This window comes from Helicoverpa zea, chromosome 15 (genome assembly GCF_022581195.2).
Source record: "Helicoverpa zea isolate HzStark_Cry1AcR chromosome 15, ilHelZeax1.1, whole genome shotgun sequence".
Classification (NCBI taxonomy): domain Eukaryota; kingdom Metazoa; phylum Arthropoda; class Insecta; order Lepidoptera; family Noctuidae; genus Helicoverpa; species Helicoverpa zea.
Genome location: NC_061466.1, coordinates 12,258,832 through 12,282,900, shown reverse-complemented (window position 1 = coordinate 12,282,900; position 24,069 = coordinate 12,258,832). Strand labels below are relative to the sequence as shown.

At 36.0% G+C, this 24,069-nt stretch overlaps 1 protein-coding gene across 1 annotated transcript in view; it reads left to right on the top strand.

The window, feature by feature from the left end:
- LOC124637034 (cytochrome P450 4C1-like) overlaps positions 1-21,486 on the top strand; it is a 32,938-nt gene extending 11,452 nt beyond the window's left edge. The window contains exons 4-10 of the mRNA XM_047173351.1: positions 768-858; positions 3,036-3,218; positions 11,685-12,061; positions 14,248-14,316; positions 16,582-16,747; positions 19,853-20,026; positions 20,559-21,486. Coding sequence (XP_047029307.1) covers positions 768-858; positions 3,036-3,218; positions 11,685-12,061; positions 14,248-14,316; positions 16,582-16,747; positions 19,853-20,026; positions 20,559-20,719 — 1,221 coding nt within the window. The 3' untranslated portion in view covers positions 20,720-21,486. The remainder of the gene's footprint in view (positions 1-767; positions 859-3,035; positions 3,219-11,684; positions 12,062-14,247; positions 14,317-16,581; positions 16,748-19,852; positions 20,027-20,558) is intronic.
- Positions 21,487-24,069: the final 2,583 nt, after the last annotated feature.

Here is a 24,069-nt window from a genome sequence, read left to right as displayed (position 1 = left end):
ATAGTATCGAGACTGGTGGACTCAGTCAAAGCATTGAAAAATGTGGAATTAATAATAAAAAAGCGATTGCCATTAAAACAACCTTCGAGAAAACTAGGTTTCATGCAGTTTCATAGTAAAAATATGCTTAATTAAGTAATGAAATGACATCGATAAAACTCTGCATTGTGGGTGAAATTGGCCTCAAATTTTCAAAGTGTTTTAAGATGTGTGAACAGCTTACTTACTTTATTAGATTTCATGCAGTCACTGCGGGTATTTTTGACAGTTCGTGTCCAAAACATAACTTTAGATATAGATTTATGAAACAAATTCCACACATGAATTTAATTATTTCCGGCAAATCATTTGTAAATAGGTTTAATATAGGTATTTCATTCATCCAATATTCAAACTATTTGCAATGGCATGCAGTGGTATTTAACTGTGAGAGGTTATTAATAGTTTTGATCAAACTAATTCTATTTGTTTCGTGTAATTTGAACGCATGATTTGATAAATAAACGTTACATAATAAATTGGTAGTATTGGCTAAAATAATAGGTTTTTGATTTATGTGGATTGCTATTGCTCTTAAAGTCCTTCCTTGTTAAAAAAATGCCTAAGCTCACTACATCTCACTAATGTGATAAACTGGTGTTAGTCTTCCACACAAAATCTCCTGAACTAATTTTGAGGGACACATAACATTTAATATGCTTAGCTAGTAAGGTTGACTTCAATTTGGTATCATATGGCTGTATCCTAATAATTTTATTTCTATTCAGGTGGTACTGGCACATTCCAAGAACATTAAGAAGAGTGTACCTTACGATTTCCTGAAGGATTGGCTCGGCGCTGGATTGCTGTTGAGCACGGGTTAGTATCATATTTCAGTATAGTTAGTTACCTTTCTATGTCTATAAAATAAAGTCGTGTTAGTTACACATACTATAACTCAACTGGAGGTAGCTACTTAGCAACGGTGGACGATGGGACGGGTACGGGAGGTAGGAAGTAGTTCTCTCGGAATGTAGCTGAAACCTAATGTGGAAGCTCGTAATCTATAAAAAATACGAGAATAGAACTGCAACAATTAACAAAAATCATAAAATTTATTTACTCCCATAAAAACATGATGAAACCTTTAACTCAATTAACACTTAAAGACATACCTACATACCTACCTAATTAGTCCATCCTAACCAGGATTTAGCCGAACCACTTAGCAGATTAGTCCTAAGTTAGATCTTAGTGACGTATTAAGTTAGATCTAAGTGACGTACTAAGTTAGGCAAAGCTAAGCCCGTGACTAAAGGCGTGAACATACGATCATACACTCTAGGATTAGCTGTGGAAATCTAGGCTATTGTGCAGGCAATAACGGTTTGCCTGGATTTTATTATTTAGGGGTTACGGCTGTTTAAAGAAAAACAGTTATTACGTAATTTAATGTTTATTTATTTATAATGATTCTGAATCGCTACTTGAAAAATCAAATGATGAATTTTCGGATTCGCTACTCTCACCGAGGTAAATTATAAATTTTGACTCCATGTCAAAATGTCTATAGTATTTTTCTTTTTTCTTTTGTACATGTCGACAAGTATAACATCCCTTCATCAATATGACTTAAACGTTCATTTATGAGTTTCATTATTTCCGTCTTATTTTGGTCGACATTATGCGAAGCAATATTATTTTTTAAAATTCCTCACACATTTTGTTTACATTATTATACTAGATTATACGTCTTTTTACATTCTTAGTCCACACTTTTATTTATTGTCCGCGTACCCCGAGATCTAGAAAATATGTAAGGAGTATTTAATTCATCTTAGATATTTCACCTCATTTATTTCTTAGATACTGTCAACGTCAATTTGAAAAAACTTATGAGAAAATAATGAAAAACTGTAAAATGTAATAATAAAAAGCTTTGAATGTTGTTTCATTTTTTGAAAAGCTACCTGACTCCTTAAACATTTTCTCCGTGAAGAACTAGACATTTTCGTAAACGACTGTACCCATAACAAAAAGCGATAAGAACACGTCATGCTCGGACGACGTCACTGTCACACGAATGAAAGTTGTATATTTACAAGCCGACGCACACATAGGGCCGCGCGCAAATCTGAGTTGAACTATCTATAAGCGCGTCCAGTGGGTACTATTTCACGCATCCACATATTCGAGACTAAAACATATATGAGATATCTAACACTGAAATATTTTTTCTAATCACAGTCTTCGAGATGGTATTAGCGTGTTCATGCAAATAAAAATAAAATCTTTAGCTTAATAATATCAGTAAACATTTCTGAAGTTTTCTTTAACTGTGTTACATTACATTCTACAGTTTATACACATAACGTACTTCTATATCACTTGAAAACATTGTAGACATAATTGGACGCCTATTTCCAGTGCACAATAAACTGCGGATACATTATAATTATGAACTAAGCTGACCTCCATTGTAATAATTGCCTAGGAAGTAAACAAACACTTTTTCAACGTCACGTTGCCATGGTAATGTGAGAAACGCCATTGCCATTAACGTGACCACAGCCTTCACATTGAATTCTAAAAATAAGTATAGGCTCCTTTTTGTTTTGTTTATGTTCTTAACGAATTAGGATGGAAATGCTAATTGAATTGGAATCGCTTAATAGATGACATCATTAAATTAATTCACATTTTTTGTGTGCTATTAAAAATATTGCCATTATTAAGAATAGGTTTGAGTCAACGCTTCAACGGTTTTATAGCATTCTAGTAAAGTAAACTACATAATTAAATAAATATTCCTACAATTTCACGTAGATACTATAAAAATACCGCCTTCACGCATTCTGATAAAACCTACGTTATGAGCTTTCACACACTTGCCCAATTTTGTCGGTAACAGCCGACAGCATCAGTTACCTACTTGTATCAACATCAAAAATTTAAGTACTCCAATCATGTGTAATATTTAATGTACTGCTGTTTGTTGTCCCTAACATAATAAAATAAAATAAAAAAAAATCTTTATCCCACTTTTCATCCACCAGGAGCTCACTGGCACAAGCGCCGCAAGATCCTCACCCCGACCTTCCACTTCAACATCCTGAAGAACTTCGCCAACGTCATCGAGGAGAAGACACAGGATCTGGTCAAGAGTTTGAAGAAGAAGAACGGAGAAGATGTCAGCTTGATGCCGACGATCAGTGATTTTACGCTGTTCACTATTTGTGGTGAGTCATTTGGAAATGTTATTGTTTAATTTCATGCCTGGTTGATGGAAAACAGATCCTCGAAGGAGTATTTAAACCCATTTTCGCGGAATGAACTCTTATTGTTGTTGAAAAAGTTTTTATTCTAATCTGGCATCTCTATCTAGCTAGAAAGTAGGTATTCGAATTGAATCTATATTTATTTATCGAAATCCAGTTTTTGCATGTCTCATTTCACTTTGTACTAAAAGATAGGATACCTAAGATCCCAGTATTTCATCTCAGTGGAAAAATTAAGAATTCAGTTTTACTTAAAAATTCCTTTATTGGATAACTCCTACCAAATCAGCATATTTTTTATGCATATTTCCCTCGAAGCATGTTTCCCTCGAAGAAACTCGAAAAGACGAAGGCGAATCACAAATAACTTTAAAATCACAGTTAATGATAAACTATAGAGTTATTATTTACTAGCTGTTGCCCGCGACTTCGTCTGCGTGGGCAATTTGAAATTGTCAAAATACTACTTATGCCGTAGCTTAGGCGTATTCTTTTACATAACAGTATAATTAGGATTACTACTTAGCAGCAGCACGGGTTGATCAATCAAGGTTGTGTCGACGATGTGTGACTATTTATCTAAACAAAAGAAGTAAAGTTTGTGACGTTCTGGAAATCTCTGGATCTAGTCAACCGATTTGGAAAATTATTACGTAATTCTCACAGGAAACAAAGGTCTGACAAAGCTGTCATTTGTACATTTTCTGCAGCAGCTGCGACGAATCAGGAGCCAGAAAGTCTGCCAAACAGTTCTACTTACCATGGATAACGTGGTGTCTAGTTCCCTGGGTTGAAGAGATCAGATAGGCACTCCAAGTAAATATTGGTACTCAAACAGATTTGGTTTAACTGGAAGCCAACACCCACATAATTGGGGAATAGCTGGGTGGATGATGACTGAGTCATCAGGCAAGCGCATAGTTTCACTACTTGTATTTCGGGGATTTTCTGTGCACTCACTCACTATGTTATGTTGGAATTCCACTGAAATGTTTGCATTAGTTCACGATCAGGCAAAGTATACGTCCGAGAGTGTGAGTCCAATTTTTGTGTTGGCACTTGAAGCCTGCAGTTCTTCCAAGATTTTCAAAATGTACGCTCGCAATTTGTCATTTCTTGGTGGAGCCAGCAGATCAGAAGAAACATAAGTGCTGTGTATACGGTGCGTCAATACTGCACAACGGTAAAATTTCGTCTTTATAAACAGCGGAGGACGTTTAAATACCATATATTGTGTCACACGTAGGTAAACAGGACAACAGTAATATTATCATCGAACCGCTTTCAAAGATCTGATGAGCGAACAGACCAGAACTGACTTGATCACCTCGAGAAAATCAGAGCTCTATGAAGCGATCATTCGCTTTGGATCCTTCTGTTATTGTGGTTTCTGAAAATGTATTCAATTAACCAACGATGAATATAATTCTTAGCAGGCCGACTCTTTTGACTTCTCGAAAATCATAACGTTGGTTTTTGTGCAATGCACAAACGCAAATTCGATATATTACACATTCGATATTCACACTTCTACAGAATTGAAGCTAAAAGGTGCGACGGCGGGCTATAGTAGCGTAGTTAAACTAACTGAAACAATCTTAGTGATCCTTCAATAAAGTTAGAGAAGCGGGTGTGCATGATGAACATTAAGAGTTGGTAAATACGTGATGAAGACGACCTAATTCATTACTATATTAATTTGTTCATGAACCACAAAACTCAAGTTAAGGTGGAGAAAAGGATTACCAAGCTCCCAAAGGCCTGGGCATTTGCAACACGTTGCATGGCATCCTGGAAAGTTACGTGATTCTCAGCCATCAGTTTGAGCAGCGTGAGGGAGTGTCAGGCTTTGGCCCTAGTGGGCCTCACAGGGGTTTGCTGAATCTCCTTGAGGGGCGCGTGAAATAACGGGTCTCCTAGAAGCCGGAAGGTCGATGACCCACTCAAAACTAATCGCTCACGCCTACGGTGGCCGGGAGTTGTCTCTCGACATCCGGCTTTCGTGGTGTCTTACCGCAGTGGCTGGGATGAGAGGTGGGAATTTTCAGTCGCTCCGCCTCATTCTTTGTCATCCCATTTCTTCTCGCTCCAGATCATGGTTTAAACCGGGGCCGGGTGCGATAGGTCGCACAGTCCGCACAGTGGTGACACCCAGGCGCCACCTCCATGAGATCAGAATTGGGAATGTATGTTTGCAAAAACTAATAGTACATTTAGCGAAAACACGTTTGATAGTAATTCTGTCTTTGTAACTGAATGATATCAATGATATAAACGTAGTTATATAAAAGGTGTTTTTTTAGACTCAGTCCGTGGGTCTGACTGTGACTGTTCGTAATTGTGAACGGTGTATTTGTGATCAGAAGTTGAAAGCAAGTATGTCTCTGGCCTGCGACGCGTAATCTGTACGTTTTCAGGAGCAATAAAGCATTTTACGTGCGTATTGTATTAATTAGAAAAACCTCTCATTTCTTTAATCTGCACTTTGTGTCTGAGCTTGTTTCTAAAGCTACAGAAACTGACCTTAATTCACGCTTAGCAGCGCTTACGAGAGACAGATCTTTCTTCTAGGATCATTAAGCGTTACATATTTTGCACCACACAAAAAATATTTAAGGTCGTCTGTTGACATCTTGTTGACGTATTGTGACAGGTAGTCATTCCCATTGATGTTAATTTTAGAAGTGACACAATGTTTTCGCTCGTATTTTGCCTACATTCATCATTACTCAAAAAATATATTAATAAGGACCTTCTATTTATATGTAAATGCAATCAAAATAATGTAATATATTAAACCAGGAACTTATTTTTAAGGATGTTTGAATATTAATTAATTACAATGTTTTTTTTAAAATAATAATTAAATCTTAGACTTACAATGCACTTTCAGTGTGATGCATGTTTGTTATTGGATGAAATGAATGGATATTCATGTTTCAGAGGTATAGCTTATATGTCAGAACAACATGTGTAGAGTTTTTAAGAATGTGGGGAAGTTCATAATTTCTTCGGGACGTGGGTGCCGCTTCCCATGGGAACTACTGCCCGCACCGGGATAAAATATACCCTATGTTACTCGCAGATAATGTAGCTTTCTAATGGTGAGAGAATTATAAAAATGTCCCTGATGATGCGCTGATATTTCTTGTAGTGTTTTTATAGTAGCGAAATACACATTTTCTTGAAAGTAACAACATACCATGACAAAGTGAAGTCTGTTTTCATTGATATTTTACCTACTACCAGTTTTATGGCACATCTGTTTCTGCATGATTTTCTTCATCTATAATTTTAGGATATTATTTCTTTAAATTCAGTTTTTTGCTCAAGTTACTTATAAAAGCGTTATTTTCTATGTAAAGATTGATAATAGGCCGATAAACTTACAAAGTTCAACATTCAAATATGTGTCATTATTGCACCCGCTGTTGCAGAAACGTTAACAGAAATTATCGTTCATTGCTCATCCCCCGTAGGTGATAGCGTGATAATATATATCCTATATGTTGAACCGGCCCCCAGGTAATATTCATGCAAAATTTGATTTAAATCTATGCAGTACTTTTCGAGTTCAGTGAGACCAAACATACAGACAAACAGACAAACAGACAAACAGACATACAGACAAACAGACAAAAATTCTAAAAACTATATATTTGGGTTCAGAATCGATAATAGATCACCCCCAAGTATTATTTTTAAAAAATATTCAATGTACAGTTTTGACTTTCCTATCATTTTATTATATGTATAGATATAGATAATCACGTAAAAAACTCAATAGCAATTTGATCCGCCCGTATTAAAATTACCTGACCAGCAAAAATACATCGAAACAACATCAAACGACCGTGTTCAATGTCAAAATGTCCCTCAAAACATAATGTAACGACATATGTTTTTATCATGGTCATTTACTTTAATGAATGCGTCGGCTCGGCTGGTACGTGTAATCATTGTATGACATCGTTGGCTACATGATCACACTGTTGGCTTTGGTCTTAGAGTATTTAAACAATTGGAAACGCCTTCACTCGGCTAAGCAGTGCTTTCACACAGACGGCAGATTTTTGTCGCACGTAGGGAAACCGCGTAGCAATACGCACGGCACATTCCTTGCGGCTCTCAACTCTGTCGCTTGATTTTAAACGTCAGTCGTCTTTATAACCAGGACTTGTAAATTGTTTGCTGTCAAATGTATGAAAAACCCACCAATTTGAAAGCACTGGATAGTGCGAGGGCACCAGTCATACTAATGATACATATTGTAAGTGTCAAGTGTTTCGTGCAACGATGTGCTAGAAAGAAAATGCATGAGTATCACTATTTTTTTCCCAGTAAGTTGATTGGATTTTCTCGCATAAAGATTCGTGCTCATGGCATCTCCTGTAGGTTAAATACTCTAAGGCTGTCCAAGGTATGTTTGCCATCTGATTGACGTGATTGCTGGCTGTTGTACTAATGCACTTTTTTGCGAGAACAGTCGCGTGAGAAAGAATACAAAACTTAAATATTTTAAAGAAGTCTTATTTCGCTTCAAATACAATTCTCATTAAATGGCCATTCAGAAATTAACTATTTCTTTAGTACGTGCTATTCAAAATATAATTTTCAAAAAGGACTACTGCGCACGGAGTAAAATGTCCACTTTAGAGCAATGAACGAGAAGTCAATGAATAGTTGCAGAAAGTACGAAGTTCCAGCTAATTCCCAGGAGTAGCAAATTCTCCTCAGAAATCATCAATTGGAAACTCAATATACCTACATAAGTAGTCTTCTAAAGATGTTATGAATGTGTCAACTTGGACGGCACAAATTGGATCCCGTGGGAGTTAAATGTAGATCAAGTTATGTAGGCATGATATTTAGTCTTAGAGTGAAAACGTCGGAAATGCATTATTCTTGAGTTTCTTGGAAGATAATATGTAAAACATATTTTTAATCTCCCTCCTGAAAAGTTACGACTTTTACACTTATGAGGTTTCACTTTGAGGCATCATACATCAGAATCTTCTTTGCCGAAGGCTGCCCACGTCAGATAATCACACCGATTTTTTGTAGAAGGATAATAAATAGAACACACTGATAGCAAAAGTGCAACGCACAAATCCTACAAAAGATCGGTTAGAAAATTCTTGTCAGAACGTCTTACAAAAATCGGCCCAATTTATCTATCCTTCAAAAAGTCTGACGTGGGCATGCAGTCTAACCTCGATGGAAAAGTTGGTGTTATACCCATGTTATTATTCCACACTGGCTTACCTTACATTACTTTATATGCAATTCAGATTGATAGATAAGGTAACCCAGGTTATTAATTTATCTTACATCTGGCTGCTCTGTCCTTTTACCGTAATTTACTAAGGTATACTTAATATTCTATTTATAAGTCAACTGTTATTATTTTTGTAGGACGTTGTGAACCTCAATTACCTTATTGTTGTAGAGGTCAGGATTATTCATTGTATTAATTAGATACTACCTATGTCTTGTGGAGTCACTCGCTCCTTCACTGTTCCTCATCGGTACAAAGGGTCATAGTGTGATATAAAATACTTAGCTTAAATTCTATCTCAGGAGTTATGCTATGTTTCGCAATGTTTTCTACTTTGCCAAAAAGTTGTTTTAGTTATATTAAAGAGGTACTCAAATCCAGTTAAAGTAATGCGTATAAGATTCCAACAAAAAAAAATATCACAAGTTCAAATGTAGACCATTATCTCTACGTTACCGTTATTTCTTTTCTAAAGAAATCCAGTATAAACTATAGGCATAAAAAGCATTATAAAGCCATATTCCCAACGATTGTAATATCCATCAATAACTAAGAATACTCGAAGATATTTGAAAACGATTCGTAGATCGAATAACAGTACAACATCGTGTCTGTTCGTATTTTAGAGAGAGATGGAGCTGTAGGTACCCATAGATACTCCATCCTTTTTTAGGATTCCGTACCCAATGGGTAAAACGGGACCCTATTACTAAGACTTCGCTGTCCGTCCATCTGGCACAATATGTATAAGACGAACCATGATAGCTAGAGTGCTGTAAAAATGTTCTGAGTTAACGTATTAATGAACTACTGAAAACTGAAGTAAAGAAAAATATTCGAATTGAGAACTTACGCCTTATTGGGAAGTCGGTTAAAGTGGGACTTCTATAGGTGATTTTTTATACATAATGGTACGGAACCTTGACCGGTTTTTAATATTATGAACTGGATCATATAAGCTTGTCATATTTATTCGTCTTGAACTATTTTCCTTAAGGATTCCGGTGACCTTGGAAAAACTTCCGTAGGCATTTTGTTTTCAAAATATTTGTGTTATTTACAAAGTTCAAATAGTTGCGGTTAATTAATTAATATAATACAACTCAATGTGAGGTATTATTTTATCTTTTATTTTAGTAAGAAATCATGTAAAATAACACGCATCAGTTTTAACATTAAGGGTCGTATATATCTATCATTCATTTATTGAATTTCAATGTATTTTTAGCAGTGAAACTCGACATTAAAATATAACATAGTAACAGAGGCCGATGTTATTTTTATTTCTATCCATATATAAAAGAGAATTTAAAAACATATCTACTAATGAGTATAGCAATTATGGACTAGTTTTTACTCAGAGTTGAACTAACGAGTTTTTGATCCTATGTGGGTAGTCCTAATTATACCTACATTGCAATATGATACAGCTACAGACAACATTTATCAACCTAGAACGTCCTAAAAATAAAATGAGGATTCTGAGCACTGGACATTCGTGCAAAATTCATTATATTTTTATGTAGACAGATCTATCTACAGCTGGAGCTGATTTTAACAGCTGTGGTATATGTTTCTTAAAACATGGCATGTGTGTATGCTAGTCTTACTATATAATCAAACATAGTGATCAATATCTTGTTATCTCGTTGGGTAGTTTAATGATTAAAGAGCTATTTTGGCCTTTCTGTCTAGCAGAGTAAAATTTAGATTTAAAGCTTGTGGCACATTATAGCAGCACGGCAACAGCACGGCTGCAGCACGGCGTCGCCTCGAATTAAGACTACGGCGAGCGGACAGCGCGCCAACCACGCGCTGTCCGCTCGCCGTCGGCGCGCCGTCCGCTCGCCGTCGGCGCGCCGTCCGCGCGCCGGCCGCGAGGTGTAAGCTTGCTGTCACCGCAAACTCAATATTATTTTAAGACGATTATGATTGATGTTATGATTGAACACGACGTAATGACGTTGTTTCGCTGCCGGCTCGGAGTCGGCGGGCAATTAGCACGCCGTCGGCGCGCTGTACGCATGAGGACCGCTCGCTTGCAGCACGCGGGCGGCGAGTCGAGTTGTGTGGAAGCGGCAAGCACGCTGACTGCTCGCCGTTGGCTTTTTCATATTGACATTACGAAATATATTATAATATACACGATTTAATGCTCTAAATTGAATGACAACTTAAATGCTGGTGTGGAGCCGTGCTGTTGCGGTGCTGCTGTAATGTGCCACGTCCTTTAGGCTGACACCAGAGTTTTATTTTTGCTAGGCTGGATGAAATATCTTGAACGAAGCCCGGATCGATCCTGGATTATAGCTCCTATAGATTATGGAGTGATGAGCCCCTATCTCTTCGTAAGTCGTGGTGGCCTAGTGGGCAAAGAACCAACCTCTCGAGTATGAGGGCGCGGGTTCGATTCCAGGTCAGGCAAGTACCAATGCAACTTTTCTAAGTTTGTATGTACTTTCTAAGTATATCTTAGACACCAATGACTGTGTTTCGGATGGCACGTTAAACTGTAGGTCCCGGCTGTCATTGAACATCCTTGGCAGTCGTTACGGGTAGTCAGAAGCCAGTAAGTCTGACACCAGTCTAACCTAGGGGTATTGGGTTGCCCGGGTAACTGGGTTGAGGAGGTCAGATAGGCAGTCGCTTCTTGTAAAGCACTGGTACTCAGCTGAATCCGGTTAGACTGGAAGCCGACCCCAACATAGTTTGGGAAAAAGGATCGGAGGATGATGAGCCCCTATCTCTTATTTAATATGCAAACATAGCTATCAATGTATGGGAGTAAATCCCCCTTGCTTCATTTCCCATTAAGGAAACAGGCGTTGTGAATATTAAATCAAGACGGAAATTTTCGTAATTTAAATTAATGAACATAAGCTGTAATTGAATTTTAAACGTTATAAAGTTAACTGGAGTGATGTCAGATTAAATGGAAAACTTTACCCTGTCTGCAATTGGATAAGGTTCGTGTTATGCAATGGTTCCTGTCAAGTGGGGACTTATTGTAGATAGGTTTACCAAAATTTTTTCACGTTATCCATTCGTGCGGCCACTATAATAATTTCATTTTCTGCGATAGATACAAGCAATCTTCAAAGCCCCCAAGATAAAAATACTTTAACTTATAATTCTATTTACACCAACAGAAACAGCAATGGGAACGAAACTAGACGACGACCAAACATCAGCTACAGTTGACTACAAGAACGCGGTACTCAACATTGGCATGCAAATGTTAAGTCGCATCACAAGAATCTGGCTACACAACGACTTTGTCTTCAAGAATACTTCACGAGGAAGGGAATTCGGAAGAACTCTAGAAGTCGCCAAGACCTTTGCAGATAATGTAATCATGGATAGGAAAGCTACTAGAGAACAGAATAAGGTTAGCGTCGAAGAAGAAGTTAACGATATTGGGACTAAGAGGAGATTGGCTATGCTGGATCTATTGTTGGAAGCTGAAGAGAAGGGTCAGATTGATATGGAAGGTATCAGGGATGAGGTCAATACTTTCATGTTTGAGGTAAGTTGTAAAGTCACTTTAGAATATTATGTACTACCTAACGATCCGCCCCGGCTTCGCACGGGATAACAGTCTTTCCCAACTATTTAATGTATCTATACTAATATTATAAAGAGGAAAACTTTGTTTGTTTGTTTAGTTGTAATGGATGAACTCAAAAAGTACTGGACCGATTTTAAATATTCTTTCCCCATTAGAAAGCTATATTATCTGCGAGTCACATAGGCTATATTTTATCCCGGTGCCGGCAGTAGCTCCCACGGGACGCGGGTGAAACCGCGGGAAAGCGGCTAGTGTTATTATACATATAGACCTTTCTTCTTTAATCACTCTATCTATTACAAAAAACCGCATCAAAATCAGTTGCGTAGTTTTGAAGATTTAAGCGTACCAAGGACGTAGGGATAGAAAAATCGACTGTGTTTTATACTATGTAGTGAAGAGATGTATGAGGAAAGTAATCTATATATCCCACCCAAAACAAAAATGTGAAAGACTGCCAAGTTCGATAATATGGGAATGCTTCGCCTATAAAAGAAGTGAGATCTGAATAAGTACCAAGTTCCATACACATACCTCAGTTAAAAATAGTTACTTTTTATTGATGTTACTTGGAAAGTTTTCATACACCTTGTTATAAACCTACTAAACGCAATGAATCAAGTATTTAATTTTCTATTAAAACTTGCCAAGTAACATCATTAAAAAGTAACTATTTTTAACTGAGGTATGTGTATGGAACTTGGTACTTATTCAGATCTCACTTCTTTTATAGGCGAAGCATTCCCATATTATCGAACTTGGCAGTCTTTCACATTTTTGTTTTGGGTGGGATTTCATTTATTTTTGTAAGGTTGTTTATTTTATTTTTTTCTTATGATAAAGTTAGTTAAAGGAATGTCTCATTTATACTATCTTTTAGATTTTTTAATATGCACTATGTTTCTTACAAAGAAATGAACTAGATTAACTAAATGGACTAGATTTACCAACTGACTGACATGACATGTTATCATATATTATGTTCGTGGATCAAAGTTACACATTCGTTATTTTCGAAAGTGACTCACACTTGGCCGTTTTCAGATTTTTATTTTACTTCTAACTACACTATTTTACTTCTAACTAAACTAAATACAAACCATTCGAAGATATATTATATAAATATAGATAAATTTAGTTCGTTTTAGTTCCTTAGGGGTATAAATTTACACCGGGTATAAAACACCTTCATTATTTTGAAACCGACTCACACTTGGCCATTTTCAGATTTTTCCCTTTACCTTGACATAAAGACCTACCTCCATGCCAAATTTCAAGTCAATACGACCATTGGAAGTGGTCTAGGTTTTTGATGAGTGAGTCAGTGAATCAGTCAGTCAGTGAGTGTATAGTAAAAATAGCGATTTTCTGACGTCAATATCTCAAGACCTACAATAGGTATATTAATGAAATTTTGTATTTTAGATAAGTGAGGGGTTCTCAATAGATACTAGAAATTTGATATGCGTAAATAAAATAGATTTTGAGTTACAGGGGGGTCGAATTTGGCCCGAAATGGTTCGTGTAATATAACCCACGGCCGGTGTGTCGCTTTTTTGCTCGAACTTGGCGGACACACTGCCGTGTGTCTAGATCCTTGCGTGCAGAGTTGCGCAAATATGAAGGATAAATAATAAAGTGCTCGTAAATTACCCTGTCATTCTAAAGTCGAGGATGATCTCGGAAATGCCGGATGCAATAAGGATAAAAAGTGATAGCTGTCATACACGTTTCACTTCCTATGTGTACTTCATAGAGGTTTTTTATATGTTTGGTACTTGCATACACAGAACTTACTTAATTTCAACTGCTTTAAGTACATATTTTTTTGCAGTGCACTATCTTTTCTTGATTGTCTATGATGACCATATCTAAGTTTTGCGCTAAAATAAATTTAGATGCAAAAAGAAACAGATTGATACTATAAAGAATTCTTCTTATTCTTCCTTTTATTATTATTGTTTTGTGAATCTGCTCTGGGAACTGTCTGGCTATTGAAATGTTGAAGGTCAAATTTTTTGCAAATCAAAATTTTGTATTTTTAAAATTGCAGGATCATCATTTCAAATGATTGTTAGGTATCCATTCTTCGTATGATCTGCAGTTTTTAAGTTGACATTGGTTAAATGATTTGTCATTTCCAGGGTCATGACACTACAGCTCTGGCTTTGACCTTCGGTTTGATGCTGTTGGCTGATTATGAAGAAGTTCAGGTAAATTGTGACATTCCTAATTTTCACGATGTATTTATTTGAAATATTCTAGCACACAACAGTAGGTTTTATTTATTTATGCATAAGATCAAGTTTCGATTAAAAGTTTTTTCATAAATTTTAATATCACTTAGTAAAAGCATCATCACTTGATGTTAATTTGTATGAAAGAGAAAGGTTTCATTTACTCCGCTCTGCTAGATAGATGTTTAGGGTGTTCCTATTTGTATTTTTGATTTTTAAACGAATTAAATAAAATGACACAGTGGGCTGTGGGAGTTAACACGTTTTTTACCTGAAATATATTTTTTCCTCCTGTAAGTACATTTACTTCGTGAATTTAAGCATACAAGAGTAAGTTCGCGTAAATAGAAACGTCACGTTCGTTTGTTTGTCTGACATATTCTATACCCGAGAGACTCATAGATAGTAACAGAAAGACAGAGATAACATAGAACATAATAATATTTATTTAACTATCCGCCGTGCAAATAGAAACTAAAAGAACAAATAAAATACCAGTTGGTTGCACTTTTTAATGAAACGCCTCTGAGGGATGCAGAAATGAAATTCCATTTGTCTCAAAGAAAAATGGCGAAAATATTTACTTTGTCCTAACGACTGGTGCTGTTATTGCGAACATAAAGTACTACTTATTTTTTATATTTACTTGATTGTGTAGGAAAAAATAAAACGCCTGGGAAAGTGTATGATTTTTGCAGTAACTTGAATTATTAGAATGCTGCAGAACGATTGAGAAATAAAAATCCCACCAAAAACATTAAATGTAAAAAAAAGCCAATCCTCTACGCAATTCCTCCACCGTAAAAAGTTTTGAGATCGCATAGAAGCCAAGTCCTGTTCTACTGTCCTGTTCTAATGTGAACAAAACTATTGATATAGTCACAAAATATTGATTTATTATTACAAATAAAGTAGAACAGGACTTGGCTTCTATGCGATCTCAAAACTTTTTACGGTGGAGGAATTGCGTAGAGGATTGGCTTTTTTTTACATTTAATGTTTTTGGTGGGATCTAATTTATTTTTTGTAGGTCTCTTTCTTCTCTAAGTATATAACAAATTAAATTAACTTACATGCAACTAACTAAATATATAACAAACTAAATATGTACACCTAAAGTAGCACGTAAACAATATTTTTTTTAACCTAAAAAAATTCGAAATTGTCGAATTTTTTAATCGAATAGCTTTTAGAATAAAAGAGATTTATTTCAGAGGTAGATGACGCTATCACATGAAATTATTTGATTTTTTTTTAAGTACTACTTATACTAAGCTATGTAACGAAACCATAGCGCGATTTAGACCAGGACAACGCCATCTATCGAGCGAGCATGCAGTGTTTATCGCACTGCATTAATATGAAAGATTTTATCATTGTTCATTTCATTTAAACCTAGCTTTTTTATTCATATGTTGTATATTTAATACATAATAACAATATACCACTACGTAACAATAAAACAAATAGTAACATTTTGTACATAAATAAATAACAAAGTTATCAATGCAGTCAAAATTCATACACAATGTTCTTGAAAAACCGCAAATATAAATTTGTTTCCTATTTTTTTATTAAGTTTTAAGGTTTTCATAATTTTCCCTTTATATGTAGCTAATAACCTACCTTGGTGCCAAATTTGAAGGTTCTAAGTTTGCTAGAAGTACCTTAGACTTTTGATGATCGGTCAGTGAGTCAGTGACAAAATGGTGTAACTTTGATCGCTCATAACTGGTAAACTATTTATTCAAATGTCTTGTAATTTTGAGACTGAGCTTGTTCTAATACTTACTCTTGGTCATCGAAAACCTAAACTCCTAGCTTTGTTCACATGGAAGATACAGGGGACTGAAATAGCCGCGAAACGCTTCGAGAAAAGATGGTACGGCCGTGCCCGCTTTGCTCGAGTCTTGGCTGGGGCACTGCCGTGCCCTCAGATCGAAGCAAAAAAACCTTCAATTCTGTTAGAGACTGAAACTTGAAATGTACCTATGTCTGAATATTTCCCATATTGCACATGTTTCAAAAGATAAAAGAAGACAAAACAATTTTTTACGTTGAAATACGAGAAATGCAGTCCAGTTTTTTGAGATCACTTATGAATGTTTGCTAGAATGAAATTAAAGTTAGGAAATCACCTGCAAAAAACATATCCAGAATTTATACAACACATCTCCTATAAAAAGTTCACGTCAAACAAAAATGCACCTTAACTCCAATACAATAAACGCCATATTCCAGGAGCGTATCTACGAGGAGTGTCAGAGCATAGTCGGGGAGTCGGAGCACGTGACCATGTCTCATCTCGCAGACATGAAGTACTTGGAAGCAGTTATCAAGGAAACCCTGAGGCTGTACCCTAGCGTGCCTTTCATAGGCCGGGAGATCGTTGAAGACTTTAAATTGGGTGAGTTTTGAATTTTGATACATGAGTTTAATTTTGGTAGTCTTTAGCTTTTGCTGGCGGTTTCACTCGACGGCAAGAAGGAACTACTTCACACAGCGTGATAAAAAGTAGCTATATTAGGTACTGCCAAGTTCTATCAATATCCACGTGTTATTACTCCTTCCTTATTAAAGACCAAACTGGCAAACCAATTCGTATCATTGTACTAAAACATCAAGCCATCACACGTATTAAGAGAATATTTTCTTATACGACATTCACGACGACCCGATTTCTTCTCAAAAATGGAATAAGTATTAGAGCGATATACTCTTTTGCAGAAATGCCATTTCAACAACTTCACTACAAAGTGTTGATGGAAAATTCTTTCGAGTTAAATGGGTACCTACTAAAAATTGTGACAATCACCGTAGCATATAAGTATTTTAATATTTTAAAAAGTATATCTGTAAATAACAGCTTTGTTCATTAATCTAACCTACTTATTTTCCAAAGTTATCTTGTCTCACTTTTAAGTGCAGTCAAATGGAAACGGTTCCCCGAGATAATAATATGTCCGTTCAGGCCATGGAGAACAAAGTAACTTGCGGAGGTGCCATAACGGAAAATATACAATAGCTTCGACAAAATGCGGGTGTTAGAGGGACGAGATACGTTACTACGTCCTCATACCTACGCCTTATGTTATACACGCCCATTTTTTGGAAAACCAAAAATCTTCAACGGATGTTTCAAATAACCCGAAAGCCCCGTTAGTTTACGCGAAACTGACCGTTTTGGTCACGCCTACCGTGCGTATTTGGCCTACAAGACGGCGCCTGACCTGCCTGCCTTATGGCATCTCCGCTCATCATTACTTCCTCCGTGTTTCAGGCTTTATCAAGAGATCTGTATTTAAATAGCTACTTATACAGGCTTCGTGGAGATTATACGGCTTTATATCGGCCAAGTTTGTTCTTTTATTTCGAAATAGCCTGCTATGTAGGGTTCTAGAGATTTATTTTGGGTTTTCAATGAATAAAGTCGTGGTATTCAGGTTTAAGCGGTTATTTATTAATATTGAGATTAAAAAATCCTTTACACTTAAAACATTCGCAATATTAAACTTGGCATTTACATATTTAACTATTTAGGTACCTGCTAAGTAGAAAATAAATAATTATATTAATACGACGAGTAACGCTAAATGAGCAAAATCTGAAAATAGTTTGATTAGAATAAATCGCAATCAAAATGAAATCGCTCAGAATTTAGTCAGTGGAATTAAAAATCGTTTAGAATTTCTGAGATTTTACGCACTCAGCGTTACACTTTGTACAAAAAAACAGTGTTTATATACAAAAGATTAAAACAACTTTTTCGACGAGCAAATACGTTCTCGCAATACCATAATACCCATTTAAGTGGCACTCAAGTTAACTACATGCGTTGCATATGACGGCATCAAATGCTGACACTTTTGACTGATACCTCCTTTGACGAGATCTGCGCTGCTTTGAACTGTTAATTGCTTTATCTGACTGTTCTGTTTATGTGATTGCTCTGTCGAACTAGGGTTTGAGGGGAATTATAAGTGAAGTCAAACTCAAAAACGTTTATAATAGGCATGATGACAGTAATCAAAAATCATTAAAATAATATATTTATTAAATTAAACTTGAAGCTTGGAATATAAAACGCGCATTGTTTTCTTTATTAATAATGTGATTAATATGTATTTTTATAAAATAAAATTACGAAATAAGGCAATCGCCATGATATCTTGAACACCAATCAGAGCTCGTGACGTCATCTCTCAAAACAACTCGCGCGAAAGCGCGCGAACGTCACATTTCGTTATTGTGAACTTCCACTGCGATCTTTGTTTTTAATTAATTAATTGTTTATAACACGAGTTATAGAGCCCGGATTTATCAAGGCAAACAGCGCTAATTTGCCTAGAATTTATATCATAATGCTGGGAAAGTTTTTGGCATCAAATAAAGAGTTTCGTTCAGCTGAATTTAGAAATGTTAAAACTTCCATGTAAGTATACTAGTTTAATTAAAAAACAATGAGAGATGAAACCTAACCTCGAAATAGTTATTTACATTATAAACTATGCTAGAATCTAGAGAACTATGTAATAACTTACATCAAAGTGATCTTCACAAAAATAAAGTTGTACCCTGGGCAATATTGCTTTTGAATCTCGCCTTGCAAGTTTAGGCCACTTGTTTCGTATTTTTTTATTGTGAGGAACGTACACAAATTACTTATCAGGAGTTGTTTTGGATGTGTTCTTACACTGGGGGACCCCACAAGACCTATGCCCTTTCGAATTCATATTTAATAACACAAAAAACTTAATTATTGCACGAGCGTTGTTTACTTGCGTCTTGTAATTTCAGTCGTGACGTCACAAGTGACGATATGACACTGACAAGCGTTTTCGCGCCGGATTCAAAGTGGACAGAGAAAAATGCAATTATTTGATAAAAAAACTTCGCATTTTCTTAAAATTAATAATTTTTCATATAAAATAGACGTATACCTACATCATACAAAGGAATTTAAAAATTTGTCATCATGCCTATTAACGTCACGGTTTAACGTCAAAATCAAATAAGACAACCCCCAAAACGTCCACTGTTCATCATCATCTTCTCAGCCATAGGACATCCACTGCTGAACATAGGCCTCCCCCTTAGATCTCCACAGATACCTGTTAACTATTAACCGCTTCTTATTTGTTTTGGTAAATAATTGCAAGTAAGAACGGGTTTTACATGATTTAAATTAAGAATGACTTTATTAACTATAAATTATCTCTAGAAGAATGGAACATAGTTTTCATCTGGGTATGCATACTTTTATAAAATAGGTTAAGCTCGCCATTTTAAATCAAGTCTCTGTTTTCCGGGTGTCAAAATGTATTTGTATACACTAAAGAGTAATAGTTCCTTTGGAATTTGAGACAATTCATAATAAAAATCTAAAAAGATACACGTTTTGCAATAGAAAAGACGAATTTGCAAGTAGCACCTAGTCTTACAACCTAGACTTCAGTATTTTTTACAATTTCCTACCCTCCCCAATAGCTTCTAACTATCCACCCTATTCCAGGTGACCTGCTAGTAAAGAAAGGCTCAACAGTGGACGTCCACATCTACGAGTTGCATCACCGCGAGGATCTGTTCCCTGATGCAGAGGCGTTCAAGCCGGAGCGCTTCCTCACCAACGAGCTGAAGCATCCCTACGCTTACGTGCCTTTTAGTGCTGGACCTAGGAATTGTATCGGTGAGTTGGTGGATTCATTGTATATGTCATCATCTGCATTTTTTCTGTTCTTAAATGAGCATTAATCACCATGTACGCTCGAAGCGGATTGGTGATTTGTTTATAACGGGCCTAAAGATAAGAGTAGTGAAGCTAAAATGGATTCTTAGTTTGTAACGTGGCGTGACTGTGACTGCCATTTCTGGGCATCCTATTCTAATAAAACATCCTAAATTGGACGTTTGTAAACAAGTGCTTGGCTGGATATTTTTAAAATATTGATTACAGAATATCAGATTGTCTGACAATAAAATTACTGCGTAGTGGTGAAACCAGTTTTTACTTAGTCGGAAAATGGCTATGACAGATAAAAAGTAGTTTGTCACATAAAAGTTATTTAATTTGCGGCTTGCATTGAATCATAACGACTAGGTATGGGTTTTAATTTGAACACTTTCACGTACAAGGTCCAAACCAAAGCCACCACCAAAGCACTATACCTAATGTATCAAAATATGAACTTCTAAACATTTTCTTTTATTTGTTCCCTCAGGCCAACGTTTCGCCATGCAAGAAATGAAGACGACTCTAAGCGAGATAGTGCGTAACTTCAAGCTGGTTCCCAAGGTCAAGGGCGCGCGACCCAGGGTCATGGCCGACCTTGTGCTTAGACCCGTTGACCCTATATATGTCAAGTTTATTCCACGCAAATAAGTTGTGAAGAAGATTAATATTTTTTCCGAAGTAAGTAGGTAATAGGCTTTTAAAGCCTCGTAAATCGAATAAGTAAGTAAATAAAATGATTACTTCACTTTTGATGACATTGTATTTTTAGAATAAGGGCCAATTTTTTAATCGCCCATAATAATGATATTGACGTTTTGAAAGGTCTTTTATAGATTTGGCAAACCGCCATATTCATTCTTCATACAGAAGTTAACTGCTAAGCGATTTAAATTGGTTTATACGTAACTTTAAATATAATATTAGAAGGCTTATGTGGGCAAGCGATAAGATCTTTTTAATAATTAAAATTGTAATGGGAGTGTGAGATAAAATGCACGAGAGATTATTTTTGCGATGAATTGATCAAATCATTTTTAATGATTTTAACTTTTAACTCTTTTTATTCGTGTTTTTAGCAATATCATTTTTTATTGAAATGTGACGAAGTATTTCGGCATTTCTTTATTTATTTTAAATTTTGCAATATTTTTATTTTTCTAATCCTAAACAAAAATTGTATGTACAAAACAGCTATTTCCATTTTGTTTTGTGTCCTTAATGGTAGGTATGGTAGGTAAAAAGTTATAACACAAAGCTAAAAAAACAGCTTTCAAGTTAATAGTTAGTTAGTTACAACTTAGTATTGAGCAAGAACAATATTGCTCAGTTTCTTTGTCATAATTGTTTCTTATTTAAGCATTTATTGTTAGGCTTAATTTACATTTTATTTTTTAATAAAACTATGCAAATGTAAACATTATTTTATTTAATTTACCTTGTCGAAAATCCAAAAAATAAAACACTACTTCTTCTATTGATCTGCTCAAAAGACATACTGAAACTACTGAAACTAACGCTAAGTAAATATAATGGTAAATAGGATTTGTTAGTTGTTTCTCGCAGTTTCACTGGCGTATCGATAGAACTGCTTCCCATAAAATATAGTTTATGTAGTTAGGGGAAAGTTACTAATTTACTCAACATCCATCCTCCGAGCCTTTTCCCAACTATGTTGGGGTCGGCTTCCAGTCTAACCGGATGTAGCTGAGTACCAGTGCTTTACAAGGAGCGACTGCCTATCCAACCCCCTCAACCCAGTTATAGTTATCGGCACGGATATTGGGCCGTGACCTTCACCTGCGCAGAAGCGATTTATTGGTTTATTGCCTTATGTGTACATTGCGCATAGCGATCCCCACTCTTCCGCCGAGAGCTCAATATCCGTGCCGGTTACCTATACCCGGGCAACCCTATACCCCTTGGTTAGACTGGTTCTGTTACTAATTTTCTTAACAGTGAAATAATTTTTTAAACCGGTTCAGTAGTTTCGAAGCCTTGGGAAATTCAAGAATTGACAGAATGGCAACAATGCGGTTGCTTACAAGAATTGACAGAATGGCAACAATGCGGTTGCTTACAAGAATTGACAGAATGGCAACAATGCGGTTGCTTACAAGAATTGACAGAATGGCAACAATGCGGTTGCTTACAAGAATTGACAGAATGGCAACAATGCGGTTGCTTACAAGAATTGACAGAATGGCAACAATGCGGTTGCTTACAAGAATTGACAGAATGGCAACAATGCGGTTGCTTAGAAGCTTTGTGTAAAGCACTGATAGGTACTCAAGTGCCGATCCGAACATAGTTGAGGATATGCTTGGTGTACATAAAAATACAATACTGTTAATAACAGTGTACTTGTCGGTCACAGTAATCGTTGAACAAACAGAGAAATTGAAACAGGCTTAAAACCTCAAAACACAATCTGCTAATAATTTAACGAAACGTGTTCCAGCATAACATGAATGAAAAAATATTTTTTCAGGAATCAATTTAGCAAAAAAATATGTATTTCCACTCCTACTGAAATTTGTAGGGATCTTATCACCCACCTAGTTTTAAGGATACTAATGGCTTACACTTAAGAAAGGCAAAAGAACTCCTGTCGTCTTTTCAGCCGAAATATGTTCATTGCTGGACACAGCCCTCCTCCAAGAGTCACTACTCTCATCTAACTTTACCAATCCGCATTCGCTGTTTTCCGGTGACTTTGGCTAGATTTCATCTATCTGGTGGGAAGCCTGCCCACGTTACATCCTTCGGATCGTAGAGTAGAACTTACTAATATGTATAATAAATGCGAAAGAAACTGTCTATCCAGCTATAGGTATAGGAGAGAAAACCATCGAATAGATTACAGTTTTCTTACTATCAGTCTTTAATAACTGCCTATGAAAAGAGCACAAATTAAGTTATTTTAAGACTTATTACGTTTCAGAAGATCGATATAACCAAAACAAACTCGGGAAAATTGATTGATCACAGTTTGTTTCATTAAGAGCAAACTAAGTCATTTATATATAGTGATTGAACACGTGTCACGGATATCAGGAAATAGTTAAAGAGTTACCGCAGTATATTTGGGGATAAACTATTTACTAAGTTAGTCCTCGAAGTTTGATTTGCGATCGCTTATCAAAATCAATTTAATTGCTGTTTGTACTGAGATGGGGAATTTAATATTGGGAATGGTAATTTAATAATTGTAAATTGCCTTAGGACCTAAGCCTTTTGGGGTTACGGAAGGGCTCCAGAAGGAACAATGGTGGGCTTTAGTCAGTCAAAGTTTGACATTCATATTCCGCTGCAACAGAGAGGTTTTGGTGATATCGTACGTATAAAAAAAGGTATATATTAAGGTTGAGGTATGTTTAAAGAAATGACCGTGACATAAAGTAAAGAGTAATAACATTTGCTTAAGGAATATCGATGGGTAAGAAGGGATCAGTCTGTTTTTGTAATAAGGAAAAAAACAGCGGCTTTATCCTTGCGAACGACATCGTTCAACCGAATAAAATGTAGTTTCTCGATAAATGGGGTTATACAACACAGAAATATTAAAAACATGGGCCCGAGATTTGCCCGTACAAGCAAGCAAACAAATTCTTAAGATTTATGCTACATAGTAGAACGATAAAATGAAAAGTAATTTCTTGCGCTACAAAGTCGACCATAATTCGAAAGGCCAAATAAAAACTGTTTATCTACATGAATGCATCTTGCATTCGTGTGCAGAAAAATGCACGTCACGGCTGAATTCCCGGCCGATGCATAGTCACGATGACTTGCAGTTTCTGAACTAAGCCTCGTTTGATGCACGGAATTGCAGTATGCAGTAATGCATTTTTTTTGTAAGGGTGTATGCAGATTTGAGTTAGAGAAAAAGTTAACAAAACCTAATTTGCATTAATGTTTGCTGATTCTATGTACTATTGAAGGTGAAGGAAAACATCTTGAGGAAACTTGGACTATAAAGTCCGAAATCATTCGCATTG